This window comes from Scleropages formosus, chromosome 12 (assembly GCF_900964775.1).
Source record: "Scleropages formosus chromosome 12, fSclFor1.1, whole genome shotgun sequence".
Lineage (NCBI taxonomy): Eukaryota > Metazoa > Chordata > Actinopteri > Osteoglossiformes > Osteoglossidae > Scleropages > Scleropages formosus.
In genome coordinates this window covers 9,175,525-9,188,418 of record NC_041817.1, presented here as the reverse complement: position 1 = coordinate 9,188,418, position 12,894 = coordinate 9,175,525, and the positions used below count along the sequence as shown (strand labels likewise).

General features: G+C 42.0%; 1 protein-coding gene across 1 annotated transcript in view; it reads right to left on the bottom strand.

The window, feature by feature from the left end:
- Nucleotides 1–2,027: 2,027 nt before the first annotated feature.
- unc5db (unc-5 netrin receptor Db) overlaps nt 2,028–12,894 on the bottom strand; it is a 184,974-nt gene continuing 174,107 nt past the window's right edge. Inside the window, exons 14-17 of the mRNA XM_018762538.2 lie at nt 11,097–11,246; nt 9,042–9,206; nt 8,199–8,377; nt 2,028–4,813 (exon numbers count right to left, since the gene is read on the bottom strand). Of these exons, the coding sequence (XP_018618054.2) occupies nt 4,633–4,813; nt 8,199–8,377; nt 9,042–9,206; nt 11,097–11,246 (675 nt within the window). The 3' untranslated portion in view covers nt 2,028–4,632. The remainder of the gene's footprint in view (nt 4,814–8,198; nt 8,378–9,041; nt 9,207–11,096; nt 11,247–12,894) is intronic.

The following is a 12,894-nucleotide window of genomic DNA, read 5'->3' as shown; positions in this document are numbered from 1 at the left end:
TCTTCTTGTCTCTTTCAACTTTATTCAATATCTCTACATTGGTCTCCATAGTGACAGTGCTCTTCTTACTCACACTACTAGAATCACCAACACTCACAAACTGCAATGAAGTGTAAAAACTGTGCAATCCAGTTGAATTACTGCGGCCCAGTCCTATTTTGGAGTGCATTACTGCTGTCTACTTGCTCAGCAGAGAAACAGGCTGTGTTCACCTGCTACACAGACAAAATTTATGAAACAGACACAAGGTGACAAAATAGGTAAAAAAAAAAAAAAAAAAAAAAGTGTGAAACAAAAACATGTAACTTGACAGCACATAACTCCAGCACCAAGTGTAAAGGTTCAGCATTCTTTCATCTACTAAACATCACCGCAGCAAAATTTTCCCCGCAAAACATGATTTAAAAAAAAAAGAAAGAAAAATGCTGAGCAAATACCATAAAACACATTTTATCCAAAAGGAAAATACATTGGATGTATGAGAATTTTTTCTTTGCATGAGCATTAGATTTATTTTTTAAATGACGGTGCAAGTGTATAGGTAATGGGTCGATTTTTTTTCCCAATTTTATTGTCGGCTCGAGGATGAGAATGAAAGAAAAAAAATGAAATTATGAAACACACCACTACTGCCACCTAGTGGTCATAAAAGCACACGTCAGTTTGAGACACTGGGAAAATATATTTCATGATGTACATGCAGTAAGACATCAGGTAGGTCCAGAACACAACCCCACAAAGTACCACAAAACTCTCTGTCAAATTCAGCCTAAAAAATCTTAGTACACCTATTTTACAGCCATAAAGAGAAATTAAATCCTGATCTTATCCCATTGCACTGAAGATGTGACTCATAGTATTTTTCATCTGTGCATTTATTAAAAAAGGAATATTTTACTTATACAGAAAACATCCATGTTTAGAATCTTAAATAAAACTATTATTTTTAAACTGTTTTTTTTTTTTTTTTTTTTTAAGCCCATCTGCACTGTACAACATTCAATATTTACAATAGAACTATAAGGCACAATAATAGTGATATAAAGCAATGCGTATGTGTGGTATCAAAACTTCAACACTATTAAATGTACATGATCAAATCCCAAGGACAAAATGGTTACAAATAAATCTTTGAAGCTGGTATATGTGTATGTTTGTGTGTATTTCTGTTTTTGTTCCATCCATACGCAGATATCATTCATATTGCTTGACACACACATGCACACAGATGCAACTGCATATAAATATATATGAAAGCAACACAAAAAGCACAAAAAATCAACTTGGTTTGATCATCAGTAGCATCTATAATGTTCAGCCAATGCGAAAAGACAGGCAATTACAAATGGCCCATGTATGTATTTGCCACAAATATTTCTCCCACTCTTGCTTACATAAATTGTGAGGGTTTAGCAGTAGATGGTTGATTCTGCCAGCTGGGCCCTCGAAGGGCAGTCACCGTCACACACTCATGTATATTTTCAGTACAAGCTATTTTGACACCACCCAGAGAACAAAAATAAAAAAATAAAAATTAAAAAAAAAACATTGAAACCCCATACCGATGAGATACAGGGAAAGAATATTATGTAACATCTTCTGTCATTAATGACCATAACTTTTCACGGTGAAGCCACGAGAAGCTGCACAGCCATTAAACACAACTGATATTTTGTTTGTGATCATCTGGATGATGAAACTCTAATATGAGATAAACACCAATTATGATCTGATTAGTTATTCTACATATAACAAAAGCAGAACAAAATAAGTTTAAAATCATCTTAAGAAAACGTGCAGGCGCTCCTCTCAAGTGTTACATAATGGTCTAGTTTGGATGACATTGCTTCACAAAGAGCAACCATAAACTTAGTGTAAATGTTGCTTTTATGTGTAAAAAATAAGTCTCAAATATACAGTAGCTATGAAAACATTAATGCTACATTAGACATACAGTATTAATGATAAAGGTTACCATTAATATTAATGGTATTTTCACAACAAAAAAAGTTAAATAAGCTGTTGCACCCTGAAGTAGTTCGAGGCAGTACTGAAATATACACTTGCAGCAAACCACATATTATAATATGTAGGTGTTGTTTACAAAGTTAAAGGGAAATTCTCTTCTTTTCCTACAACAGCATAACAAAAAAGCATGTGTGTATATTTTGTCTCAGGTTTTCAGTTCCATTATTTATCTCTGCCCCTCTAAATAAAATTTAAACAACATCTGAAACAGTCTTCATGTAGTAAATTTGCGCCTGTTTCACACATAAATTAATATCAGCTTTAAATTAGTGATGTATGTGCGTTTGTGTTTACTGTGTGTGTTTCTGCTAAAACAGGGAAAAAAATTCTAAAAGTCACTCAAAGGTGAAGTAAAACAAACTCAAAATGTAAGTATTTTCAGCTCCTCCCCCCACTACATCAGCTGTATGCAGCATCACCCTATATTCTCAGCTTCAAGACATCAAGATTTAGGGAACAAAAAAAGACGAAAAGTGAATTTGGTTACAACACAGCATCGACATGGCAGTTGAAATAAGCAAAAAAAATAATGGAACTCATTAGTATGTAGACAATCACAGTTTTTAATCACTTCAGTACCTTGGAAAAAAAAAACAGCAGCTTTTGAATATTAACATATCAAGCCTACATGATCGTCAGCAGACCTTAATGGACACATAATGAGCAAGTTAAATTAAATTCATTCCTGGTTATGCATAACCTGTGGTTGTGCTTTGTGGTTAATTGAACTGGAAAGCCTCTTCTTTTGGGCACAGACTGGCTAAACATAGGGTTATATCCATGAAAGGAAATGATAAAATGAATAATTTGGACTTCCATCCATATTGCATCAATAGAACAAAATAAGCCAAGGTTTTATGTATTCTTTAAAAGGTGATTCACAATATGAACAACATTTCTAGCGGACGTAACACATTACCGCGCACAAGCCCATTTCCGGCCCCTCTTCACAGCTCCTAGTTTGAAAGGCTTTCGACAATACAGTCTCTCCAAATGTTTAGCACTTTGAAGGCAGCGTCCACGGCGAAAGACCACTGCGGAGGCCACCTGTCGACTAATCGCAGCCTTTTCTTTGCAAACGCTTCAGCGGAATGCCTCGACTCGCCATCACCGGGTCCCTCAGAAGCAAGCAGTGGTGCACTGACATGAACTGAGGAGCCTCTTTACGTTACTTGGGTGAAAAGCAGCACGCTTTGTCCCTCTGGCCTCCCACAGACCCTTTCACGCCGCTCTTGCTTTTCCTGCCTTTGAGAATTGCCTTGGTTCTGACAGCCTGCCCATGCGCTTCCCCTGTGTGGGAGTCAGAGCTAAAGCATGTGGCTCCTCTGCCCGGTAAGCGTCCTTTATCCATACACGTTCACCTTGTTCAGCATTGTGGTGAAATAACACAAGGGTCGCCTGTTCTCTCAGAAACAGGAACACGGACTCCCCATGACCCTTATGGCTCTCTGCACGCTGTCCACACAGTCTGACATGTCAGGGATCTCGAACCCATCTTGGAATGTGATACGCTGGCTGCTCGTTGAACCGTGATGGGGATCATGGGCACCACGGCTGAGTGACGACATCGTCATGGCCAAATTGGACACCGTGACATGGAAAAAAAAACACAGACACACAAACGCAGACACACACACACACACACACACACACGGTTTTGTAACCTCCCTTCTCTGCCTTCACTTATGTCCTCATGCTATCATGTAATACAGCAAAATGTAACGTGAAGAGTCCAACTGTTTTCCTTTCTGAAAAAAAAGAGGGGAAAAGAAACATATTTTTTCCATTTCTCACTTTTCAACTTTTAGAGCATTACATATCTTAAAAAAGACACCTTTCACATGTATAATTCAACACTTTCCCCACTTAAACCATTTAGACTGGTCTTGACCCCATTCCCCTTTGGGGCGCGATGTGTAAATGTTAAACTGCTGTGCAAACAGAAGTGAGTGGTGTTGGGTGGGCTCTGAGCTCTGAGCGAGGGCAGCACACAGGAGGGTACAGTCCCTATAAGCCACAGAGTGCACTAAAAAAGCAATTCCACACTCTCCTAAAAGCACCAGGGTCAGCAACTGAGATTTTCCCAGGGCTCTGTTTCTGTGTCCCCGTGTCACCCGGTGCCAAGGAGCCCCTGTGGCGAATGGTGCGATTCGCTCTGAAAAAGGTTCACGGATCAACGCGCCCGTCCTCACGAGCACACGCAAACAAGGGAGGGAACAAAACAGGAGCAGATTCAAACAAAGGGAAACCAAGGCAAGGCGACACGTTTACGTCACAGGTGCCGTCAAGGAGGTGAACGGATGTGAGTACGGGAAAGTCCAAGTGTGGCAGGTCACCATGGGCTTCCGCCAACGTGCCACATTTCCCTTGTTTTTCCCTACAGGGGGTCAAGTTCCAGCCCTGTGAACGTCCACTAAGCCACTAATAAATCAATTGGTTTCAAACTTCCTCCAGACGGATGTGTGTTGCACACATCAGTGACGTGTTCTAGTCTTGGCCCTGGGTTTGAATTGATTAAAAGGGGCGTGGCCAGTCTCTGGTTTGGGATTTGCACACTGGTCTGTCCATTGCCTCCTCCCAACTAGTGACCCCTTCCAGTAGTTACTAAGAAAAGTCTGACTTTGGTTCTTCTGGGGTCTTTGCTGGGCTTTTGGAATGGATCTTGCCTATTTCCTCCAGCGCACTTGCCAGTGAGTCCAGGTCTCCATTCTCCTGGTGCTGTGCTTCCCACAAGATCAGAATGACCGCAGAAGGACTTTGCTGCTTTGCGAAGTACGAAAGATTCCTGCAAGGTAATACAAAGAAACCTCATTAATGGACAGAGTCTCATATGTCAGTGTGCACAATTTCAAAATCCCCACCATTCAATATCACTGACAATGATATACACTGATGTATAGATACGTAGATGTATCAGTGATGTTAGACAGTGATGATTTTAGATAAATCATTGCATTGATTTGTAATGGACAGATGCATGAATGGATGCATCAATGATGTGATAATTTTGGATTCCTCAGTGGACTGATAATCGATTGCCGTCACTAGACTGATAATACTGTCACGTCCACACCTGCACCACAATGGACATCACCTGATGGCAATCAGAGCACTCACCTTTAAAAGACCCTCCTCAGCCACTTTGCACTTTTAGAATCTCACTGAGACAACCTTCCCGTCTGCACCTATGTCCCGTTCTTCTTCGTCCCTAGCTCCTAGTCTCCGTTCCTCAGCTTCTGACCATTCGCCTCGCCCCCTGACTACGTCCATGGATCCTTGCTCCCACTCTGACCACCAATTGACTGACTCTTCGCCCGTCCCCGACAATGAGAACTCGCCTGACCTGTTGGTTCCTGACAAATGATACTGCACTTGGGTCCAGCCGTCCCTGTGTCCTCGGTTCCATGTGACAAATACTTTAGCAATTAATGTATCAATCCATTACCAATCAATCCAGTGACAAAAAAATCGTCGCTGGATTAAATTCAATGGATGCGTCAATGATGAGCAGTCCATCCATCCATCGTCAACAAGCACTTGTCCTGAGTGGGGTCGTGGTGAGCTGGAGCCTGACCCAGGACGGGACGCCAGTCTGTTGCAAGGCACCCGAAGCAGGGCTCAAACCCCAGACCCACCACACAGCAAGCACCGACCAAAACCACCATGCCCCCCCCCCTTATGATGAGCAGTGATAATTGTAAAATTCTGTACATCAGCACATGATGAGACTGTGTTCCACTTCTGGGACAGTGTCCTAGACAATGAAGACCTCAAAAAGACATGATACACAAAGTCCTTCCTTCTGAAATGAAGTAAACAGGGGTGTGTTTGTGTCTTTTAGAGAGGGAAATCTGCAGTTTTAGCTCCGTCCACTGGAGGGCACCAGCGTGTTTCTCTACAATGGAAGGGTTTATCTAACTCTTACACATTTAAACACCCTCAGACCTAAGTCAATGAATTCAAAATCAGCTTAACAAACGTTCAGACACTCCCATTATATACAGGCAGCAGGTCTGGCTGAGCTGCAACACAAGCCCCAAAATCCTCACAATCCCTCAATTACTGCCGCTTGTTTCCCAGCATGGGTACGGCAAATGATATAGTGAACGCAGCATTCATCGGCGGCCAGGGTGCGAGAGAATTCCCAGACGCTCCCTCTCTTATCTCAGACAAATGGCTGCAGACAGGTTCACAGATTCAGGATTTCCTTTGGCTGCATTCGGGATGTTGCGCTTCTGGAAATAAATATGTAAACGCTTCTTTAAAACATAGAAATTGGAGCAAAGCAAGCTGTCTGGCAGGGCTCAAAAATTGCTCCATTCCCTACACGTCACACAAAGTGTTCAGATATATGTTCATATTGGAATGTAAGAAACTAACTACCCAGGAATTTCCATTTAGGAGGAGCCCTCTCTCACACTCACAGTGTTTTTAGGGATCTAGAATGAAATCTGCATCATATTTGCAAAGGGAGAGTGTTCATTCATGACTGCAAGGAGTGACGTGCCACGATATTGCTGTAGTCCCAACATCATGTGTGAGAAAGCAGGTCACTGGTGCCCCCTCCTTCAACAGGGCGTGACTCAGGATGGGGAAAACTCCCGAAAAAGCTGTAATCATCACAGAGGGCCCCAGAGCTGCTGGACATGCACGATCCTACACTAATGCACTTTTTTAAAATATTGTCGATTTTGTTTTATTGTCTATGGTTTGTTTTACCAACACTGAATCATTTTTAATAGTTATCCTTCTTCCTTTAAATTACTGAAGTCAAGCAATTTTAAAGACACTGCATTCAGCCTTAATATGTATGTTCTAATGATGTTCTGTACAATGGCAAACAGCTAGAAGAGCTTATAAAAACATGTAATTTTTTATACAAAGCACTTATTGTTTTGCACAATGGTATTTTTTACTGTTACATGGTCATTTAGTTTCACAAGGGGTATTTTTATTTTGTACAACAGCTTGCATCAGGCATTTGTCTGAACTGTTTTGCGACGGAGGTACACACTTGGTGTCTCCCACCAAAAAGGTTTTGGTCCTTCAGTGACGTCAGTCTGGCTATTTTCTGGCTAAATGTACTGACGTTGAAATTACCATGGAAACACTGACTACTACAGTCCAAGTAGGGTTCGAATGGCAATGATTGGACTCTCATTTAGTACAGACATTGGACGGAGACAGATATTCTTCCAAGTAGTTTATGACTACTTCTTCCATATCAAAAGCGACTACTCTATATACTTCCTACTTCCTCTCGATTACATTGACCATCTCAACAATCACAACTATTGATTAAGGTTAAAACAAATTACAACTGAGAATAATAGATTCCATACTTTTTCAGAAATTAACTATTAACATGTAAATATTAAATATCTGAAACGTTCATTCATCAACCAAATGATAAAAATGCTGAATAAAAACGTGGAAAACAAAGTGCAAAAGGGAATGGCTGCCAAGACAGAGAAAGACAAATTGGAAAGGAAAACTATAACACGCCCTGCAGCAGGTTCCTGGTCCATCCTGGGTGTACCTTGCCTTGTGCCCTATGCTTTCTCAGATAGGCTCTAGACCTCCACCACCCTGCATTAGGACAAGCAGTTATCGATAATGAAAGGATAAACGAAAGAAAATAAACATTGAAAGACTGGAATGCCAGAAACAATATTTCAGTTACAAATATTACAAAATGAGCTGGTCATTTTTATGCAAAAACTACCTTTAATTTTGGTATTCAAATACATTTTCGGTGATATCCAGGAGCAGATTTTCCCCAATAAGTAATAATGGTGATTTTATCCCCTCAAGAGGAGAATTTGCTTAATAGGATGATTTCATTGAACAAATTAACCCTGTTAAGTGAGGAATGAGTGTATTTAGGTTAAATATAAGTTTAATAACACTAAAACATGAAAATATTCTGTTTATATATTACCCATTGAAATAAAAAGCTGACCACCAAGCACTAAATTTAAAAGTTGACAGTGCAGGTCATCTGGCCAATCTATTTCTCCATGTGATTCTGATCTACCAGCTCAGTCAAATAAAGTGCGTGGGAAGTTGTATAGTGGCACTTGTGAGGAAAAAGGGTGGTTATAAAAGTGCATTTAACACGTTAGTTGCCTTGGAAATAATTGTCTCCCGACCTGATCAGGTGCTCTTACCTTTCGATGTGGAGCTTCCGGGCTAAGAGCTGCCAATCCTTGCCCTTGGCATTGGCAGTGTCGAAGGTGGCACAGATCCTCTGGCGGATGGAATAAGGAATTTTGAAAGCTTTGGGGCCACTTTGCGAGGTGACTGTGCAGTCGGACTGTGTGAAGAAGGGAACACGCTCCTTTTCAACCTGGGAAAGTCAGACATGAAGTAAAAGAACCTCAGTGGGGGAGAAAGACAATGCATTTGCAACTTTGGTATTTCTCCAAAATTAAAAATTTCAGATGAGAATTTCCAGCATTATCCCTCTATATGAGAGTGTTATTTTCATTGAATTAAGGAAAATACATATTGCTCTTGAACCGTAGGTATACTTCTCTCCATCATAATAAAGAATGAAACAGAATTGACTATTCACAGCACACGTGAAAGTAAGGTATACTAAGTTAGGTTTCACAAGTGTATTAAGGAAGGATTTTTAATTGATTTCTTACAAAATTATAATTTATTTTTAAATTTTAGGAGCAAAATTTGGCACCTCTGAATTTCAGCACCTCTAGGCATTTGCCTAGGTTTGCCTAATTATAAAACCAACCATGGCCACAATTATATAACCGCAGTCATGCCTCATCTACATCCAGGCAGGGTCTCTACTACTATCCCTGGGCTTCTGCAGGAGTCTCTGTGTTTTTCTGAGCACACTCAATTTTACAACACATTAAGAATTCAACAGGGGCGTGCGAGCTCATCTTGTGTGACAGAAAAGAAAACAAGGTGTCTCAGAATAACCCAGGTGGTCAGGGATCAGTGAAACAGCGAGTCAGCAGTGAGCGCACATCGCTGAGGCCTCTCACCTCAGCCACAGACGTGTACACCTGGAGAATCTGCTCGTGCCCTTTGACCTGGCGCACGCTGATCTTGCAGGAGAGCTGGGTGGTGGCGGGGCCGTATCTCTCCAGGGAGAAGGCACAGTGCAGAGGCTGCTGGTTGCTGCACCACACTTGGGAGAAGGAGAATTCCTGCAGAGGAAGGGCCAGTTAAGGGCTTGTAAGGGCACCAGGGGCAGAGAGAGCAGCAAACACAGGCTTCTCACATTGCCCTCGGATATAGGCCACACTGTACGGGTGGAAAATAGCTCCAAAAAGTGACATCAGAGCTTTAAAGGTGTAAGACACCTAGAAGATGATGAGACCTTTTTGTCTGCCATAACACCCAGGACTACAATCCAGCTCTCTTTGAGGTTCATTAGTCTATTCTTATACATGGAGACTTCCTGGAGATCCACAAAAAAGCCCAAAATCCCAGGTAATTCTGATAATGGAATTCACTCCAGGGCTAAGCGGTACATAGCTAGGAACCAAGCAAAGAGAACATTATTTCCTTTGATGTATAATTAATCTCAGTAGCTGAAAGAGTCTTCGACATCCCAGCTCTTACAATCTCCTTTCCTTTTCCATCTCGACACGCAAGCAGCCACTATAGAGAGCAACGAGTAGCTCAGAGACAGGCATGGCTGAAAACACTGGTGTTCTGCACCACTAGAGGACATAAGATTTGGCTTCTTTTGTCCTCCTGTACTTCAAGAAATTGACGTAATGGGTATAGGGAAACTCATCAGTCCAGACCTGCTCTCTGAAGCAAGGTGTAGGTTTAACTCCCATAATCTTTTTTAAAAAAGCAGGATTAGGTAAGCTCTTGAGCTCTCTCCGGACTAAACTTGGGGTACGGGTATTAAGTATACATTCAATGTATTTAGGCAATGTACAATATGTATAGGACAAAGTGGAAAAGTGGAAAGGGGTATGAGGTGTTGCAGCTTGTGATGTGATGGATAAGAAATATACCTGAGGCCTAAGACCTGCCCCCAAGTCCTGCCATTGTAAATGTGAATGGTTAACCTAGGGTGGCACAGTGGGTAGTGTTGCTGTCTCACACCTGTGCGGGCATTTGGGCATTAAGTACAAATCCAGCTCCGCCATTGTGGAGTTTTGAGTCCTCTCCATGTTTGCATGGGTTTTCTCCAGGTGCTTCTGTTTCCTCCCACAGTTCAAGGACATGTGCTTGAGTGTATGGTCACCCTCTGATGGGCTGCGTCCCATCCAGGGTGTATTCCGTTTGGCTTTATGCTCTGTGCTCCTGGGATAGGCTCTGGGCTTCCACAACCATGACTCGTCATGTACAAGCAGTTAAGGAAAGTGAGTGAGGGGTTAATATAGAGTAGCACAGTGGTGCAGCAGTTAGGACTGTTTGGACTTAGGTTCAAATTCAACTCATTCTATGCGGAGTGTGCATGTTCTTTGTACGTTTCAGGTTGATTAGTGACTCTAGATGTAGTATGTGTGAGTGACATGCCTGTGATGACTGGTACCCTATCTAGCCTTGTGCCCTGTGCTTCCAAAGTAGGCTTCAGACCACCATGACTCAGACTTGAACAAGAATGCTGAGTGAGTAGTTCACCTAAACCCCAAAAACAGGTAGCGATAAATACCTTAAAGACTGCAAAAAGTTTGTGCTTCACTGAGACAGATGACTTCTAATAAAGAGGTAGAACACATAACTATAATGCCTTTTTAACTTTCGGTATCTGGAATGTAGAGTCTAATGGCTCTATCAGGAATGTTCATTTTGTGTTCAGCCTGGCCTTATTACAGCTTAATTTCTGCCTGCCTGATAAGACGGTAGCAATCACCTTCATTGCTTTGTCAGCTGAGATTTTTAGAACAATAGCAGGGAAATTAGGTGGCTGAGCATCTCAGTAACAGTCACTCCCATCATGTCTATGCTGCAGTGTAGCGCAGTCGAGGGAATCGCTGGCATGTAGCTGGGCTTAAATATAAGTGCCATTGTGAGAGCAGATAAGACAACAGCGGCATGCTGCATCACTGTGGCGGAGAGAGTCCCTGGTGTACCTGACAGGTGGTGAAGGGCTTGATGTTCCACAGAAACTGCGGGACGTCCTGGATTGACACCTGGAGGCTGAAGGTGTTTGCCTTGAAGAGCAGCGTCTTGGGTTCCTCAAGGAGCTGTCCACCCCTTCCCGTTTCTGCAGTCACTACCGCCTGAGAGGAGGGTTTAGATCCTTTTTATTGTTTATTTTCTATCATGTGTGTGATGATTTTATTGTACTCTTTGCTGTTGTATATTATAGCAATGAAGCATCCAACACTGGAACAGTAAAGCTTTACTACTAATACAAGGTTGACAAATGTACCACTGAATTAGCTGTTCATGCAAGATGGGTGTGAATGCATAAATAAAGTATTACATAGACAGACTATGGATTGTACCCGTTACAAGAATTAAAAACTGATCATCAGTCTTTGTTAAGAGCTCACATAGAACAACTGACTGATCATATTCAAACTGAGAATGAATGCAAAAAGAATTTGGCAAACCAGCTTTAAGTCGGTTTTCAAACTGCATGGTTATATACACACACACACACACACACAAACAAGCGACAAAGAAAATAACTAGAAATATACAACATTTGGTATCGGTACAAGATTGTTTCAGAAGCAGCGGTTACAATCAGTACTGCACCTTGGAAATGATCATTAAGGAAACACAAAGTAAAAAGAAAATCCCAAAGAAAAACAAAAGCATACTACAAAAATTTAAAGCATCAACAACTGGAGTGTCTTATGACTGTTTTCTATGCACCTGTGTCAAAAAAGGGCATCTGCTAGGTATCGTGTTAGTCGAAGCTGTCTCCCAAATTAAACTAATATTGATGAAACGGCCTTTCTGATTTCCGGCTTTAAGGCATTCATCTGTCATCATTGCTCTGCGCTCCTGCGGGAGTTTTAAATGCATGAGCTGTCTTCCTCTGTCGTCTCCATCACGTCGAGCGCAGACAGGAAACAGAGTGGCAATGTGAGACTCAGCTGATTGATTCTGACTGGGGTACACTGACTGCGTGCATGCCTCTGTGTGTGCATGCCATTGTGTCCTTGCTGGCGTGTGCCCGTGCAAACTGCTGTACGTTGCAGCAAGGGGGGCGGGGTATCTACACTTTGAAAACAAACAAAAACAAATAAAGTAAATGATGAAAAATCAAGACACCAGCCTGGCAATGTATCATCATCCCTGGCACAGCGACTGGTCTGCTTCCTCCACTAAACATCACCATCTGCTACTGCCGCTCAGCAGAACTGCACCCTAAGTGCACGTGCATTGATAGGATGTGTGTATGTGTGATTGTGTGTGTGTGTGTGACAGCATATGTCCCTGTCCACGGGATGAATCTATGCCACGTCAGGGAGCGGGCAGGATGGGGTGGAAACCCAGAGGCGTGCTGCAGATGTGATGGGTTCACCGGTTGCAATGTCCTGCCCCAGGACTTTCATTACCGCAGAGGCGTGTATGCATAAAACAGTCACCTACGCGACGCCAAGCCCTGGGCTGCAGCCTGCCTGTACGATGAATGGAGGATGAAAAAAGCTCCAGCCAGAAAAACTGCAGAGTCGCCATTTTCACAGAATGCATAAAATTAGGTTTGGACTTTTAAGCAGTTTGTTTTGCGATGTTTTGGAATTTACTTTGTAAGTTCTTTATCAGACATTATACCGTACGTAAGGGAAACGAACAAGGAATTAAATCAAAGCTGGGGCAGCAACAAGTAATTAACACTTTTGTCTGACCTGCGAATGAATTCTCAATTTATACAAAGTGTTGCATTGTTATTAGTGATTTTTCATCTTTATT